General features: G+C 38.0%; 1 protein-coding gene and 1 long non-coding RNA gene across 8 annotated transcripts in view; one reads left to right on the top strand and one right to left on the bottom strand.

The window, feature by feature from the left end:
• Positions 1-1,524, top strand: part of LOC138920661 (uncharacterized) — a 46,568-nt gene extending 45,044 nt beyond the window's left edge. Inside the window, exon 4 of the long non-coding RNA XR_011432227.1 lies at positions 702-1,524. This is a non-coding gene — a long non-coding RNA (uncharacterized lncRNA). The remainder of the gene's footprint in view (positions 1-701) is intronic.
• Positions 1-19,267, bottom strand: part of LIN52 (lin-52 DREAM MuvB core complex component) — a 112,170-nt gene that overhangs the window by 67,970 nt on the left and 24,933 nt on the right. Inside the window, exon 6 of one of the 7 annotated variants that reach the window (XM_023628091.2) lies at positions 595-1,783. The exons of 5 other annotated variants lie outside the window; for them this stretch is intronic. In XM_023628091.2, coding sequence (XP_023483859.1) covers positions 1,716-1,783 — 68 coding nt within the window. In that variant the 3' untranslated portion in view covers positions 595-1,715. Of the gene's footprint in view, positions 1-594; positions 1,784-19,267 lie in introns of those variants that run through there. One more of the 7 variants, XM_023628092.2, reaches the window with a different exon arrangement.

Raw genomic sequence — 19,267 nt, 5'->3', positions numbered from 1 at the left:
ATTCAGATGAAACTAGCAGGTTTAAAAGACATCAACCCAAACACTTACAAGATCTCTCTGGAAAGCAGAAATGCACAACACAGAGTTTAGCAACTAACTTCTATGTAACTGAACCAAACTAAGAGTGTTAACAAAGTTATACACAAGTCAATACTAATCTCTGTGCATCTCTATAGGGTGAAGCTTCAACCAAATTAGCTCTAATGATTTGGAAATTCTGAGCCCTGTCAAGAAATGAAGGTTAACAGGATTTTTTAGAGATATGGAGGACGCAACTGACATGGTTTCAATTTTGTTCCTATTTGACTCCTTGATGATTTGAGGTCCATTTTACACTTCAGAGAACCCAAATGTCATTTCCACTTTATATATTAAGATTTTATTCTCTATGGAATAAAAATAGTTCTAAGGAAACACTGAGAGCTTCAACCCAGGCATCACGACCATAAAAAACTTAGGTCCTACCTAGCTCATGGACCTCAATTCTATTCACCCACAAGCATAAGACATGATCTCTGATCTGCTTTTGCTTATAACAAAAAGTTCCTTAAGCTTTTAAGTGTCAGACTGGTGTCCAGTAACAAACAAGAACTGTTAAATAGAGGCAGAGTTTTATTTACAAGTTTCCAAGAGGCAAATCATATTTTATCAAATGAGTTTTTGAGTAAAGCCAAGACACATATCTACTGTTTTCATTCTAGGAGGCAATGATACCACGAGATTAAGAATCTGAAGACCTGGATTCTACTCCCAGTTTCACAGATAAGCAGGTGTGTCACTCTGGGCAAATCAATGAAGATCTCTGAACCTCAATTACCTCACCTGTTCAAAAAGGAATGGTAGAATAGTAGTGAGAGTTAAATGAGAAAACACATGCAAGAAACACAGCAGGCTCAAAAACGTTACTTGCCTTTCCCTCTTTGTGAGACATGATTCAGATTCCTGGTTCTGTCACTAATGAGCTGTGTACTCGTCACTAGGCAAGTCACCTAATATCTTTAGGCTTCTGTTTCCGCATCGGTAACATCAGAGGGTTGGGACTCAATGATCTCTAAAGATTTCCTTTCAGCTCTAACATGCTACGATTACCGATTCTGCCACTAAATTACTGTGTGACCCTGGGAAAGTCACTTCATTTCTTCGGACCTCAGTTTCCTCACCTTTAAATACTGGAAGATGAATCAATAGAAAAGTAGACAAAGACTATACTAAGAAATTCATAAAAGGAGGAAAAACAAATGGCCAGTAAAAATAATTTTATTAGCAATTAAAGAAATGGATATAAAAAATACTGAAACAGGGGCCAGGCAGGTGGCGCAGCGGTTAAGTGCGCACGTTGGCACCCGGGATTCGCCAGTTCGGATCCCCGGTGCGGACATGGCACCGCTTGGTAAGCCACAGTGTGGTAGGCGTCCCACATATAAAGTAGAGGAAAGTGGGCATGGATGTTAGCTCAGGGCTAATCGTCCTCAAAAAATAAATAAATAAAAATAAAAAATAAAAAAAATTTAAACAACAAAAAAAGATTTAAAAAATACTGAAATATAATTTTTCATCTACAAAATGGACAAGTATTAAAAAGTTTAACAATATGCAGGGTTGGCTAAGATGTAGGAATACATGTACTTTCATTTACTGTTGTTAAAATTATAATTTGGACAAGTCTTCGTGGAGGTCACTTTGGCAGTATGTGTAAACAATTTTACATGTGCAATTCACTTTGATGTAGAGCAGAAGAGGCTCATCACAGCATGACTTACTTCACTGAAACACTGGAAACAACCTAAATGTCCATTAAGAGAGAATTAAGGAAACACATCATTAATAATCACACAACGGTATTCTGCACGGTCATAAAACTGATGATTTTGCTAGGCTTGCATGGGTATTGAAAGATGTTCACAACGCACTAAGTCAAAAAAGCAGGTTGTAGAACAGGAATGGCATGATGCCACGTACATAAAATTTACGTGTATATGCATATATATGTGTATGCATGTATGCACGTGTGCATAATACCTCTTAGAAAGAAATGTTTGGAGGATTTGGAGGAGTGTTCATCAAAATGTTAAAAATGACCACTACTTTGAGATCCTGTAATTTTGGGTGATTTTTGCTTTCTTTATATTTTCTGCAATGAATATGTATTGTTTTACAATGGCAAAAAAATAAAGCTCATATTTAACTTTTAAAAATATATATTACAAAAAAGATTCTATGACTCTTTAACAATTCTTTTCAGTTAGATAAGCAATATCTCTTGTTCTCGTCTTTCACAGAAAACATGTGGACAGCTGCATCAGTAGCGCTACACTGTACTCCTTTACTTAGACCTGTGCTAAGCACTTTACACACACCATTTCTAATCTCTACAATGCTATAAGAGCATTTTTATTCTAAAGAAAACAGCAGGGCTTTTACATTTTAGAATCTGTTTTCTCCCACATTAGATGTTATTTTGAAAGGAGGGAGAAACCCCTCCTTAAGAGATCCTTAAGACCAGAAAACTCTCCTTACTTTTAAAAAAGTCACTTCGTAAATAGAAATTTTATTCTCAGTTATATTTCAAATCTCAACTAGAAGCACTCCTGCACTTAGGAATTCTAAGCTGACACTAGGAATATACTCAAGATTGCTGAAACCCAGGAAAAGCACAAATGTGGTATTTAACAAAGCACACTGGACAATGCGGGATGGGATTCAGGCTGGTTATTTGTTGCAGGATGGCCTGGACAAGCAAACAAGAAACCAGAGTACTTGAGAATAAAAAACTTAGGGGCCGGCCTAGTGGCACAGCGTTTGAGTTTGCAAACTCTACTTCAGCTGCCAGGGGTTTGCCAGTTCGGATCCCAGGTGCAGACCTAAGCACTGCTTATCAAGCCATGCTGTGGCAGGCATCCCACATATAAAGTAGACGAAGATGCACACAGATGTGAGCTCAGAGCCAGTCTTCCTCAGCAAAAAGAGGAGGATTGGCAGCAGATGTTAGCTTAGGACGAATCTTCCTCAAAAAAAAAAAGAGAAGAAAAAAAGAAAGAACAAAAAACTTAACTTCTAAATCATGTTGAAACTTTTAGTTGCCGTTCTACATTAAAAGCACATTTAATTACTTTTTCATTTCCTGATATACATTCATGTAATTTAAATTGGAGAGATACAGAAAAGGAAATAGTCTGTGATCCAACATACAGTGGTCCCCCCTTATCTGAAGTTTCGCTGTCTGTGGTTTTAGTTACCCACAGTTAATCATGGTCCAAAAATATTACGTGGAAAATTCTAGAAATAAACAATTCATAAGTTTTAAATCGTGTGCCATTCTGAGTAACATGATGAAGTCTCGCAGTGTCCTATTCCATCCCACCTGGGAAGTGAAACATCCCTTTGTCCAATGTATCTATGCTGTATACGTTACCCACCCCCTACCTCCATTTAGTCACTTAGTAGCCATCTTGGTTATCAGATTGACTGTTGTGGTATCGTAGTGCTTGTGTTCAAATAACCCATTTTACTTAATAATGGCCCCAAAGCACAAGAGTAGTGATGCTGGCAATTTATTACAGTATATTATTATAATTGGTCTATTTTATGACTAGTTATTATTGTTAAGCCCTTACTGTGCCTAATTTATAAGTTAAACTTTATCGTAGTATGTACAGTACAGTCACATGACACTTAACGACGGGGATACCTTCTGAGAAATGCATCCTAAGCAATTTCCTCATTTCGTGAACGTTATAGAGTGTACTTACACAAACCTAGATGGTATAGCCTGCCACACACCTAGGCTATATGGTGCTAATCTTATGGGACCACCGTCCTGTAAGCAGTAGGTCATTGACCAAAACATGGTTCTCCCATGCATCACTGTACAGGGTTCAGTACTATCTGCAGTTTCAGGCATCCACTGGGCATCTTGGAACATATCCCCTGTGGATAATGGGGGAACTACTATATACGCACTCTCTCATATTCCTACCAATTCACAAACTTGTTTATCTTCATCTATTCTCTCATTCTTCTTTTTATGATAGAGTAGCTCTCTTTCTTCTAATCTAAGGCCAATGCACCTGTGCTCTAAACCCTAACCCTTCAAGCCCTCTCAGAAATGTTACTTATACTTTATCCCTTTTCATGCTGTGTCTTCCATCTTTGCCACCAGAATTTAAACATACATAAGTCTATTGTCCTAAGGCAAATAATAAACTTTGACTCCACTTCTCCCTCTACCTACCACCCTCCCTCGCTCCTAACAGCCAAACTCTGAAAGCATTATCTACATTTCCCACCTTCTACTCATTCCTCACTCCATTTCAAACTGCCTCTACCACCCCATTAAAACTACCTCACTCATCCACACATTCAACTGCCTACACAATGTCTCCAACTAACATTCAAAGCCAAAGCCCACGTCAAAAACCAAACTCATAATCTCTTCTTTCAAATTTGTTCCTCCTCCATTGTTCTTTAAAAAAGCTTTAATAAGGTATAATTCATCTATGATTGAACTGCACATATTTGAAGTGTACAGTTGGGTAAGTTTTGACAAATGTATTCACCACTCCTGAGGCAAAACCCTTCTGAGTCTTGTGAATTATGGGATTTTTCCAGTCTGGCTGGTGGGAGTAGGCATATTAATGGCCCTGTGGTGTCGGTCACTGTTTCCTCTAATGCTTTTGAATGGTTCTTTCTTTAGCCTTAAGTAGTTTCCTCACATGAATGCGCTGATCAGCTGAATACTAGGAGGATCCTCTGCAGATCTGCAGGCTTCTCTCTCTGTCCAGCCCTCTCCTCTCTGGTACTCTGTCCTGTGAACCAAGCTGCCTTGGTCTCACCAGACTGAGCTGTTTCTTCAACTCAGGGAGTCTGCTGGTCTCCACCTGGGTTCCCCCTCCCTGAACTGCAGTCTAGAAACTCTCAAAGCAGTAAGCTGGGACAATCACAGGGCTCACCTCACTTACTTCCTATCTCTCAGGGATCACTGTCCTTTGTTGCCTGATATCCAGTGTTCTAGAAACCACTGCCTCATATATTTTGTCATTTAAAAAAACTGTTTTAGGTGAGAAGATGAATCTGCTCCCTGATATTCCAGCTCAGCCCAAAATAGAAGTCCTTCCACTGTTCTTTGTATGCCACCGGCCTACATGCTCATGGGAGAAATCTAGGAGACATCCTTGACACTTCCCTCTCCTCTCTCATTTCCCACAGCCAGTCGATATCCTAAATCACTCTCAAAGTCAATGACATCTCTCCCTGTCACTACCAGGACCCTAGTTCTAGGCACCACAGTCTTGGCTATTGCAATGACCTCCTATTTGGTCTCCCTAGTTCTTCTCTTACCCATCTCCAAACCATTCTCTACAGAAAGTGGCCAGAAAGTGAATATTGCTTGCTTAAGCCCTTCAATGACTTTCCAGGGCTCTTAGGATAATGTCCAAAATCCTTAATACAACCAACAAGTCTTACAGGATCCAGTCTTTTTCTATCTCAGCAGTCACTGTCTGAGTTCATCATTATTAGCCTTCTTTCAGTTCTTTGAAGGCATTATGAGCCTTCCCACTACCAGACTTTGCTCATCCCTCTAGAAAGCTCATCTCCCTTCCCTTCACTCAGTTAATTCCTATCATTCTTCACACTTAAATATCTTTTTTTCAGAACTATCCCTGCCCTCTTAACCCCTGACTCACATTGTACTTAAAATAATTTATCAGCAAATAATTATTTAATACCCTATCTACTAGAATGTTAGCTCTATGACAGCAGGAACCATCTCTGTCTTATTTACTGCCAAGTCCTTGGTACCTAGCACAGTACCCTGAAGGTATACAATAAATATTTGCTGTATGAATGTGAGATAATAGAAAATATATATATTGGCCTCTGTCCAAGTTCCTGGTACAGAGTTCCTAAAACCCTTGTAATTTCCTAAGTGATAAGAGCTCTAGGAACATCTTTTCTCCCAATATTTATTGACCATGGTTCGTGACACAGAGCTCCTAAATCCCTTGGAATTTCCTGGGTGATGGCAGTGTCTTTTACACTATTAAAGTGACTCCTGGTGAGCTCCTGGATACAAGCTGTTCACCAGAAAGCCCAAGCCATGATTAGAAGCTTGAAATTTTCAGTCCCACCCCCGATTCTCCAGAGATGGGAGAGGGGCTGGAAATGGAGTTAATAATCAATCATGCCTATGTGATGAAGCCTCATAAACATCCCAAAAGTATGGGGCTCAGGGAGCTTCCAGGGTGCTGAATACGTGGAGAGGCTGAGGGAGTGGTGCGCCCCTTCCCTCATACCTTGCCCTACACATCTCTTCCATCTGGATGTTCATCTGTATCCTCTATCATATCCTTTTATAATAAACGGGCAAACAGTAAGTAAACTTTTTTCCCCCCCAAGTTCTGTGAGCTGCTCTAGCAAATTAATCAAACCCAAGGAGGAGCTAGTGGAAATATTCAATTTATGGCTAATTGGTCAGAAGCACAACTGACAACCTAGACTTGCGACTGACATGTGAAGTGGGGGGGTGGGCGGGGAGTCCTGTGGGACTGAGCCCTTAACCTGTGGAATCAGCAGCAGCAAATCTGGTGTTGCAGAATTACTTGGTGTGGGGGAAAAAAACCCCACAAATCTGGTGTCAGAAGTGTTGTTAGTGTGATAGTAAAGAAGAAAGACACAGGAGGAATAAGAGCAGGTTTTCCCGACACGATGAATGTCCATGTCTTAAAATAATAGAATTTTAATGCTCTAAGGATCTTAGAGGTCTGCTAGTCCAATAACTTCATTGTTAAACTGAGGAAACTGATGCTCCAGGTCACACAGCTAAATTACTGATAAAGGTGACACTAGGCAACAATAAAACCTAAAATTTATTGATAGTTTATTAGGTGTCAAATACCATATTATGCATTTTTTTACTGAGGTAAAATTCACACTTTTCAAGTGTGCAATTCAGTGGCATTTAGTATATTCATAACATTGTGCAACTGCCACTTATATCAAGTTCCAAAATATTTTCCTAACCTCAAAAGAAAATCCTGTACCCATTAAGCAGTCACTTCTCACTTCCCCCCTCTCCTGCCCTCTCTCTTTGATTGGCAACCACCAACTTTTTCTCTGTCTCTATGGATTTACCTACCCAGGATGTTTCATATAAATGGAATCATACAGTATGGGACCTTTTGTATCTGGCTTCCTTTATTTAGTATAATGTTTTTGAGATTCACCCAAACTGTAGCACGTTATCAGTACTTCATTCACTTTTATGGCTGAATAATATTCCACTGTATGTATATACCATATTTTGTTTATCCAGTCATCTGTTAGTGGACATTTGGGTTGTTTCCACCTTTAGGCTAGGCGAACAAGAATAGTGCTGATATGAACATTCATGTACAAGCATTTGTTTGAGCATCAAACAATTCTTTTGAGCATCTGCCTAGTAACGGAATTGCTGGGTCATACGGTAATTCTACGCCTAACTTTCTGAGGAACTACCAAACTTTCCCACAGTGGCTGCATCATTTTACATTCCCACCAGCAACTGTATGAGGGTTCCAATTTCACCATATCCTTGCCAACATTTGTTATTTTCTGTTCTTTTTTAAAAAATTATTATTATTATAGTCATCTTGGTGGGTGAGAAATGGTATCACATTGTGTTTTTGCATTTCCCTAATGACTAATAATGTTCAGCATCATTTTATATGCTTATCGGCCATTGGTATATCTTCTTTGGAGAAATGTCCACTCAAGTCCTTTGTCCATTTTTTAATTTGGTTGTTTGTCTTTTTGTTGTTAAGTTGTAAGAGTTCTTTATATATTCTGGATACTAGACTCTTATCAGATATATGATTTGCAAAAGTTTTCTCCATTCTGTGGGTTGTCTTTTCACTTTCTTGATAATATCCTTTGATGTACAAATGTTTTTAAATTAAATGAAGTCCAATTTATCCATTTTTTCTTTTGCTGCTTGTGTTTTTGGTGTCATATGTAAGCATCCATGGCCAAATCCAAGGTCATGAAGAGTCATGCTAGGCATTTTACAATCATCATCCACTTTCATCCACTCAACAACCAAATAAGATAGGTATTATTACCTCCATTTTACAGACTAGGAGAATGAGGCTCAGAGAGAGGTAACTTGTAAAGTTAGTAAGTAGAAGAACCAGTCTGTTTCCAATGACCTGGATCTTATAATTCCCAAGCCAGTTTTTCTCTCCATATTCACAACATAGCAGTTTGTTTCCTATGGAACGAGGAATGAGGGACTAGAGAGAAGTCATGGTCTTCCTGTAACTTTATCTCAGAAGCAGCATTCCAACATTTTTGCTGTCACTAGATCCAGCCCACACTTAAGAGAAGATCATGCAAGGGCATAAATACCAGTAGCAGGGATCACAGGGGACCATCTTAGAAGCTACCTATCATACCAGGGTTCTGTTTTAACATTACATATCCTCTCCTGGGTGATCTTCTCACCTATGGATCTAACTAGAACCTACAAGCTGATGATGTCCAAAACTCTACTTCCTGTACACTAGATCCATACATTCAACTACCTCCTGGGTCTATCCACCTAGACAGCCTACAGATACAGTACAACTGAACTCCCCAATCCTTCTTCTCAAAGGTAGTCTTCTCCCTATATTTACCCAAGCCAGAAACCTAAGAGTCATTCTTTGTTTTGTAATTGAAATATATTTGACGTATCACATTGTGTAAATTTAAGGTGTACACTAAGAATCAACTTTATTTCCTTTATCCTCAATCCATCTTTTCTACCATGTTGGCAAAGTGATATTTTTAAGAATGTAAATATGATCACATGCCTACTATGCTTATTTCCCATATGCTGCCATCACGATAACAACTGTTAGCAGTTTTTAAGCACTTATTAAGTGCCAACACTATGCTAAGGTTTTATAAATAATACTGCATCAAATCATCAAAATAATACTCTAGGGACTGGCCCCGTGGCCGAGTGGTTAAGTTCGCACGCTCCACTTTGGCGGCCCAGGGTTTCACCAGTTAGGATCCTGGGCGCAGACACGGCACTGCTCATCAGGCCATGCTGAGGTGGCATCCCACGTGTCAACTAGAAGGACCCACAACTATAATATACAACTATGTACTAGGAGGATTTGGGGGAGAAAAAGCAGAAAAAAAAAGAAGATTGGCAATAGTTGTTAGCTCAGGTGCCAATCTTTAAAAAAAAATAATGATGATGATGATGATAATACTCTAAAGTAACAGATCTCAAAGTGTGATCATGAAACCCCTGGAGATCCTGGGGATTGTGAAGCCCCTTTCAGGGAGTCCATGAATTAAAAATATGTACAATACCAAGATGCCTTATTTCACTCATTCTCTCATAAGTGAACAGTTATGTTTTCTATAGCCTACCTAACATAAGATATCTCAACATATTGAAAGCAGAAGCAGATAGGAAAATCCAACTGTCTTTTATCAAGACAGACATTAAAGGAATTTGAAAAAATGTAAAAAACGCCACTCCTCTCACTATCTTTTTGTTTGGAAAACAGTTATTCTTCATAAAAATATGTTATTTATGTTAACATGTAATGGGTTTATTCCTATTTTTAAAATAAATATTTTAAAACTTTCTCCATTTTACTATCTGAAACAGTAAATACAGATAGCTATAACCCACATAAATAAGAGCTCTTCTGGGTCACCATTACTTTTTAAGAATGTAAAGAAGTCCTGACACCAAAAAGTTTGAGAACCACTGTTCTAAGGTCATCATCTCCATTTCACAAATGAATGAACTAGAGCTTAGAAAGCTAAGTGGTAGACGGAGATTCATAACAAAGCTATATGACTCTAGAAGCCAGACTTAATTACTAGATTGCCCTCACCTATTAGCTACTTATCATCTGGCTTCTACCTACTTATCTCCAGGTTATTGTTCTTTTCCTTATATCATATTCAGGTCATCACTTCTCTCCACTAGCCTTAGTTTCTTCAAACAAAGGTACTTCTTAAGCTATATTTTGAAAAAGCAATTCCTACAAGTTGCTCACTACAATAAGATAATTTCCTCTCCCAAAGTTTTCTTTAAACCAGACAAGCATAAGTTTTTCAACCTATCAATTATAGATAAGATATAATTCCTTGGATCTGATCTCTTCAGAATTTCTTCTTAGAAACAAACCTCACAAAACGTCCACAGTGATGCCAACAATTATACCAACCTCCCAGTAGACATGTTTTGGAACCATGAAACAGGGACTTAAAGTCATTGCTCACATGCTTTACATCAGTTACATTAGTTCTTCATTTCTACAAAGGGTTTATGATCTGAAAAAGAAAAACTATGCTGGACAGCAAGCGACTAAAGATTATTTATAGTTGGGGGCCAGCCCTGTGGCACAATGGTTAAGTTTGGCACACTCCACTTTGGCAGCCTGGGTTCACGGGTTCGGATCTGGGGTACAGACCTAAGCCACTTGTCAGCTGCACTGTGGCAGCAACCAACACACAAAATAGAGGAAGACTGGAACAGACGTTAGCTCAGAGCTAATCTTCCTCAGCAAAAAAAAAAAATGGCAGGGGGGAGATTGTGTATAGCGCTTCAGTGATTTCCTTAACCTTCACAACAAAGACGCCCAAACAAGCTCTTTTTCCTGAGGCATCTTTATAGCAATGCATTTCCTTCTTCATGCTGGCTTTTCCTAGTTGACTGAGAAATTGGAGACAGATTCGTTTTCACAAAATATAGCTCTAATCCCCACAAAGTTGCCTTGTTTTTTTTAATGTTTAAAACTATTCCTCAGGGGCTGGCCCGGTGGTGCAGTGGTTAAGTTTGCACGTTCTGCTTCTTGGCAGCCCAGGGTTCATCGGTTCGGATCCCGGGTGCAGACATGGCACTGCTTAGCAAAAGCCATGCTGTGGCAGGCATCCCATGTATATATATAAAAAAAAAAAACCGAAACCAAAAAACCATTCCTCAAAAGAAACCTATGTAGTAGGCTCAACTGTTTCTAAAACTAATCCACTGCACAGGGTGGATTTCCCATTCAGGGTCATACTGTAAGCTCTATAAGCACAGCACTTATCAGAGTCATTAATAATCCAACTGAAATCAATGGCTCCAGTATAATTCCCTGTGGTTTCCCAATCCCACCCAAACAAGTTTTCTCTATTCTAACAATTATCTCTTGCTTGGATCTGCTGTTTCCATTCCACATTATCAATTCACTCTATATTTCTTATACCACTAGCCATAGTGATTTCCATACACTTACAAAAGACAAAAAGATCTGTCTTCTGTTTTTATAATTAACGGATGGAAGTTTAATTATTAATGTGAGACTAAAATCTTCCTTGTTTTTTTCTATCCAATTCTAAAATAATTATACGCATCAACTGGGTTGTTAGTTCATTATGCAAGTTCTTTTATTGTATAGTGCCAGAGTTAGTCAACAAATAATTAATGATGCTTTGGTTTTTCAAGGAAAGTGGTTTTCCAAGGATTTTCAAATAACAAATGGTAACATTTAAAAATGCATCATTCAACAATGTCGTGAGAAAACTTAAACACCAAATCAGGAAACCAGTGAGTTGAGGAAATACACCTTCACTTTCTCCGTTTGAATTTTTTCTATTATGTAACCAATAATAATATTCTGATATTCCCAGGGGGGAGAAGTGGAAGAAGAAAACAATTTGGCCAGCCTAAGACACACTAGTAATTTAGTATTTATTTCTAAGATATTACAGCTTTGACATTGGCATAACACAAATTAAAATGGCAGGGGTGGTACAACAAAAAAAGAAAATATCACTAAACTTAACTACACTAACATTCAAAACTTCTGTTAAAGAAATTTGAATATGGATTGTATATCAGATAACTGTATTATGTGATGTTAAATTTGAGTGTTAATTGTATTGTAGATATGTAGAATGTCCTTGTTCTTAAGAAATAATGCTGAAGTATTTATGAAGTATCAAGATGTCTGCAGCTAGCTCTCCAATAGCTAAAGAATAAAACAATAAAATTAAAAATTATATATAGAGAGATAAAGCAAATGTGACAAACATTAACAATTGGTGAACAGATGAAGGGTATATGAGTATTTATTGTTCTATTTGTACAACTTTTTAAAGAGATTTGAAACTTGAAAAAATATAAAGATGGGAGAAAAAAACAGACTTCAGTTCATTAAAATGCATCATTAAGAAAATAAAAAGGCAGGGGGTGGCCCCAATGCCAAGTGGTTACAGTTCTGCGCCCTCTGCTTCAGCAGCCTGGGTTTGGATCCTGGGTGCAGACCTGCTCCACTCATCAGCCATGCTGTGGAGGCATCCCACATACAAAGTAGAGGAAGGGTGGCACAGATGTTAGCTCAGGACTGATCCTCCTCAAGCGGAAAAAAAAAAGAGGAGGATTAACAATGGATGTTAGCTAAGGGTGAATCTTCCTTACCAAAAAAAAAAAGAAAAAGAAAATGAAAACACAAGCCACAGAGTGGGATAAGATATTAGCAATTTATGCAACTGACAGAGGATGCATATCTGGAATATAAAAACAATACTTGCAAATCAATTTTTAAAAGACTGACAATCCAATTTTTATTTATTTATTTATTTATATTTTTTTTAAAGATTGGCACCTGAGCTAACAACTGTTGCCAATCTTTTTTTTTTTTTCTCCTTTATCTCCCGAAATCCCCCCAGTACATAGCTGTATATCTTAGTTGCAGGTCCTTCTAGCTGTGGCATGTGGGATGCCACCTCAACGTGGCCCGGTGAGTGGTGCCATGTCCGCACCCAGGATCCGAACCAGCGAAATCCTGGACCGCTGCAGCAGAGCACACGAACTTAACCACTCAGCCACGGGCCAGCCCCAACAATCCAATTTTTAAAGATGAGCAAGACATATGAATAAGCACTTTACAAAAGAGGTTATCCAAATGGGCAATAAACATAAGAAAAGGTGCTCAATCTCATTAATTATTAGGGAAATGCAAATTAAAACTACACTGAAATACCACTCTACCTATTAGAATGGCTAGAATTTAAAAGACTAAGGGCCAGCCCCATGGCATAGTGGTTAAGTCTGGCATGCTCCACTTTGGCGGCCCAGGTTCACAGGTTTGGATCTCAGGCACAGACCCACACCACTCATCAAGCCATGATGCAGCAGTAACCCACATACAAAAAACAGAGGAGGATTGGCACGGATGTTAGCTCAGAGCTAATCTTCCTCAAGCAAAAAATAATAATAATAAAATAAAACACTAAAAATATAACCATTGGTAGGACTTGGAGGAACTGAAATTTCTAGTGGGCTTACGAACTGATATAACCACTTTGGAAAACTGTTTGGAAGTATCTACAAAAGCTAAACATATATATATACCCCCAAGCTAGTATTTCTACTCCTACTTACATATACAACAAAAAGGCATGTACCAAAAAACCCAAAAAAAAAACCCCCAAGAATGCTCATAGTATTTATTTATATTAGCCAAAAGCTGGAAACAATCCAAATGTCCATCATTAGTGGAATGAAAAAATAAATTGTGTTGTAGTCTTACAATGAAATACTACACAGCAATGAAAATAAACAAATGACTGCTAAAGATAATGACATAGATGAATACCAAAATGTTGAGCAAAAGAAGCCAGACACAAAAGAGTATATAATTTGTGATTTCATTTATATAAAGTTCAAAAATAAGCAAAATTCTTTCACGATACTGTAAGTCACAACAGTGCTTGCCTTTGGGGAAGGAGCAGGTAGTAACTGGGAGGGACATGAGGAGGCTTTATATATTGGAAAGGTTCTATTTCTTGATCTGCTCTGGGTCATGAGTATTGATTTTATGAAAATTCATTGAGTTGTACATTATGATTTGTGTACTTTTCTTTATGTATATTATACTTCAATTTTTAAAAGCTTATTAAAGAACAAAATACGATGGAACAGTGGAATATTTTTACATCCTGAATCTGAAGTCTCATTTTAGTTCTCTTCTCTATAATCCACCTGTCAGATTTAACTATCCCCTCGAAGGGCTCCTTCACTGTTAGCCCACCGGGCAGCTCTCCATGCGTCCTTCTGCAACAGAGTCAACCAAAGGCAGCAGTTCTTCCTTTAAGAATGCCACCCCTTCTCTCTATATATTTCTCCAATTCTTTTCAGCTATACCCAACATTAGTAGCTTTCACCAAGCGTTTAGTCTAGACTTAAAGGTTAGAGATACTTCTCTGCTACGTATCAAAAGTCATTATTTTTCTAGATTTCCTACAGCAAAGTGCTTTGTCATCATTTATAAATTCCCATGCAACATCATCACCTTCCCGGATCATATTTCTAACACGAACCAGTAGAAAGAACTAAGAAAAAAACAAAGAAACTGACATTACATTTAAAACAAAAAACACTCTTCATTTTGTTGAAATCTCTAGAGTATCAAAAACTAAACTAATAAATAAACAAACAAAAAAAATCAGAAAAATGCCAGTTTATTTCCCCCGGAGCAGAAACAGTCATTCTTATACCTTAAGCCTGGCAAGAAAGTCAACTCCTACGCATTCCTGTTGCAATTATTCAGTTCTCTTCTCTTTGTCATAATACAACTATATTCCAAGCTAAAGAAAAATAAACTATCAGGTCCATTTTACTTCCTAACTGAACAGTTGCAGTTCCATTTAAGACTGAGAGACATTCTAAATGGTTTTTTGCTCCTACTGAGTAGTTAATATTGAGTTCAATTCTCCAATTACAAGGAAGAAAGGCTGAAAACACAAAGCTTGACAAAATCTTGGCCAATGTTTGCTTATGAAAAGATGCCTCTTGGGGCCGGCCCTGTGGCCGAGTGGTTAAGTTCACGCACTCCACTTCGGCGGCCCAGGGTTTTGTCAGTTCGGATCCTGGGCACGGACATGGCACCACTCATCAGGCCATGTTGAGGCGGCACCCTACATGCCACAACTAGAAGGACCCACAACTAAAAATACACAACTATGTACCAGTGGGCTTTGGGGAGAAAAAGGAAAAAGTAAAAAAAAAATCTTTAAAAAAGAAAAGATGCCTCTTTTGCCAACTAAGTCATCTATTGCCCTTGACCCAACAGCCTACCACTCCTTTTGTTCTACTTCCAAATTTCTACTTCTGGAAGGACAGGCTAAGGATGGGAAATGAAGTATCACTAACTTTCACTTTGCTATTCATCACTTGCTTAAAATGATCGATTGTTTTTAATGGATCCAGTCATTTTTATTTAGAAACAGTCCATAAACGAGTTTAAAATTTTAACTGCACAGGAAATTAGGAGATAGATCTTTCAAGTAACTATAATTTTGTTTCTAAAACAGAGTATAATTTTTTTTTTTTTTTAGATAGTTTTCTTCCCTGCTCAACAGAATAGAATGTGTTCATTGTTGACAATTTGGAAAATTCGCAAAATTTTAAAGAAAAAAAATCACTCAAGATAGCCATTAAAACATCCTGGTGTATTTCCTTACAGTCATTTGTTTATGCCCATGCTCTCAAAACAAAACAAAAAAGAAAAAAGAGAAAAAACCCCTTTGATTTTGTGCTCTGCATTTTTTCACTTGTAATTATCCTCACATGTAGCAAGCATTAAATGCTCTTTAATGCCTTAACATGATTTTTAACGGCTATGTTGTCTTCTACTGTATGGATGTACTATAATTCACTTGGTTATTCCCCTAATGTTGAACTTTAAATTGTTTCACTATGTACATCTTCTCATCTACCATACATTTTATAGAATTAAGGAGAATGCTACTTTAAAACCAACCCCATCCAAATTAACTTATGCCCTGCCTGCTTTCCTCTATCCTTCCCCTCCCCTCAAAAACATCAGAAGAGAATAAAACACGCAAGCATTTTATGGTAAAATCCTCTTTGTGTGTAAAGCCATTTCAGAGGCCATGTTGGGTTTATGAAATAACTTGACTAATGGATAAAAGACATGAATGTTTATAAGCCTTAAAGGTAATTTGAGGCTTCATGTATCCTAATTTGTTAACCAAAGACAAAATGAGAAATACTGGCATGTTTTATTTCCCATTATCATAATACATTTTTAAAAACAAAATACTTATGGCTAAATTGACAATTTTTAATTATGAGGAATAACCTTGATCCCTTCTATGTAGGATTTCTAGATTTCAAACCATATTACTACCTAAATAGGATGCCATGCTAATGACTACAGTGAGATGGTAGCAATGCATAAAACAACAAGAAGTTTCATTTACTATTTGAGAAATGGAGATTACAACATTAACTTTTAAAGTTGCTTTTTAATCAAGTTCCCTGGCTTTATTTTTCAGGTTAAAATAATTTAAATATATACTTTCTTGAATTTCCAGTTCTTGTCAACAGATATGATCAAGAAACAAGAAAAAAAAGCTCATCTTCACAAGAAATGAACATTAAAATAAGATATTAATATTTTGCCTATCAAGTTGGCAATGACTTTAAAAAATTATAATACTTCACGTTAGCAGGGAAGTAGGGGTAGATAGTGCCTTTCTGGAAGACAATTTGGCAATATATTTCACTCTCCATCAGAGATCCCACAAATCTCCAACTACATGTAACATGCAGTCTTCTCTCCTAGGAGGAGTTTACCCTGGTGCTGATATAATCCAAATATAGTTCTTAATTAATAGATGCATTAGCATCAAATATTTTTGGCCAATTATTGTTACTTCAAATTTAAACTTCTGAACTTTTTTTCCAGTTAACAAAGATTTGGACATCTGCATACACACAAAGGTCATAACAATTTCCTGAATAGCTACAGATAGGTAACTGAATGAAATAATACTACTATGGAAGAAAACTATACAAAGTAATTTTTTCAACTTAGAGGCTTAACAACCTGCCAAAGAATACAGGGACTCCACGACTCCATTTCTGAAGTTATAGATAACCTGCTTCACACATTCATTTCCATGAGAAAAAAAAATAACTATCTAAAACATACCTGTTGCCTAGGTGATGGGACTAAACCAGACAAGAGCATTGCTTTCCTTCTATTACTAACACTAACTTACACCAATAGCTTTTACTTTTGTTTTTTTGAGGAAGATTAGCCCTGAGCTAACCGCTGCCAATCCTCCTCTTTTTGCTGAGGAAGGCTGGCCCTGAACTAACATCTGTGCTCATCTTCCTCCACTTTATATGTGGGACGCCTGCCACAGCCTGGCTTAACAAGTGGTGCCATGTCCGCATCTGGGATCCGAACCGGCGAATCCTGGGCTGCCGAAGCAGAACGTGCCCGCTTAACCGCTGTGCCAACGGGCCGGCCGCAACTTATTTCTAAAATAATTAAGGCACCTGCCTACTAAGGGACATGTAAAAGAGTTAGGTAATTGTTTTCTTTAACTAATTCTCTCTCTTCCTTCTGACATCCCTGTTGTTAACCAGGTTCAAAACATCATGGTAGACTCTAATTTCCGCTTACCTCCTAAGATCTATCCAGACAGTTACCTACCTAGTCCTGAAAATGATATACCTATTGTCAGTGCGCTTCTTCCCATTCTAACTGCCACCATTCATTCAAGCCCTCAATTATTCTTGCTGGACTTCCGCAATAGCTTCCAGCCTCCTGTCTCTACCATTTCATCCCATTCTATGCACGAATGCCTCCTAAAGGTGTGTGACTTCCCTATTCAGAAATCTTCAGTGGTAGAATTTTATTTCTTTTTTGAGGAAGATTAGCCCTGAGCTACCATCTGCTGCCAATCCTCCTCTTTTTGCTGAGGAAGGCTGGTCCTGAGCTAACATCCGTGCCCATCTTCCTCTACTTTATATGTGGGACGCCTACCACAGCATGGCTTGCCACACGGTGCCATGTCCGCACCTGGGATCCAAACCGGTGAACCCCAGGCTGCCAAAGCGGAATGTGTGAACACAACTGCTGTGCCACCGGGAAGGCCCCCAAGGGGTAGAATTTTTAATGACAGAAAAATGCATACAACAGAATAAATGAAAAAAAGCACACGCTAAAACTATATACATATGTTAGAGTCTCAGTCATTTTAAAAGCATGTCTGTGTATATGTATGGGCACAAGTCAATATGTAAACAGACGCATCCATACATAAAGGGAAAAAAGGGGGCCAGGAAACACATCAAACGTTAACAGTGGTTATCTCTTCGTGAGAAAGCTATGGTTATTTTTACTTTCTTGTTTATCTTTACAATAAACAAATTGGAGGTAGTCTCTTTCAGTAAAGTGTCTCTACAAACCATCTATCAGGAACACATAGCAAATGTTACAGTCATTAAAATACTTTTTAAAGAACATTTCACATGCTCCCCATTACCTATGAGTCTAACTCCTCACCCCCTAGAGTTCAAGGCCCTCCTCAATCTGGCCCACATCTCCCTCCTAGTCTTAGTCTTTATGACCCTAATATAACCTGGGCTCCTTAAGGACCACATTAGATCACTCACACTGTTCCTTGAGACTAGCTGTTGTTTTCAAATTCTACTTTGCTCCGAATGTTCACTTCACCTGGAACATGGTCCCTTCCCATTTCCACACATCAAGACCCTACGTGTTCTTTAAGGTCTATTTTCAATGATCCAGAAATAGTAAATACTACCAAACCCCTTTCCCTTATCCCTAAGAGACATCACTAATTGACTTCTCTGCATCCAGATTCCTCAAAATCCTTCTCAATTTAACAGCCCTTTCTAGCAATCCTTGCTAATCAATCCATGCTGACATACAAAAAGAAACTTATCTGCCATTCCTGTGGCAATCTATTGTAAGTGCCCTCTTTTCCCCTAATCCCACAGTTCTTTGTACTCTTAGGGAGCTTATCTTCTCTACCTTCCTTTAAGAATCATTTACTTAATTGTCTTATCTCCCTTTCCTACTAGATTTTAATCTGCACAAGGGCAGTAATTATGTCTTATTCATCTTCAAATCCCCTACAGAGCCTTGCAGGAAGTAAGCACTCAAACAGTTGCTGAATTGAACACTTCATTCTTTTGCAATTATCTCATCACTCAAAATGCGTACATATTTGAAAGTTTTATTTTAAAACACTTAAATTCTTCTTAAAGAAGGACTAATTACTCCAAGTTTATTTCATCAATTTTAGCTAACATTTCTGCTTTATAACAAGGCATTGTCTGATATCACACGATAACCAACAGAGTTAAAGGACAGAACAAGATAAGCTGAGAGGAGGGAGCTAAACCCATTCTGAGGGTCTTACATTCACATATGGAAGTTAATGAATT

The sequence above is a fragment of the Equus caballus genome, chromosome 24 (assembly GCF_041296265.1).
Source record: "Equus caballus isolate H_3958 breed thoroughbred chromosome 24, TB-T2T, whole genome shotgun sequence".
In the NCBI taxonomy this organism is placed as follows: Eukaryota; Metazoa; Chordata; class Mammalia; order Perissodactyla; family Equidae; genus Equus; species Equus caballus.
This window is presented reverse-complemented; position numbering and strand designations above follow the sequence as displayed.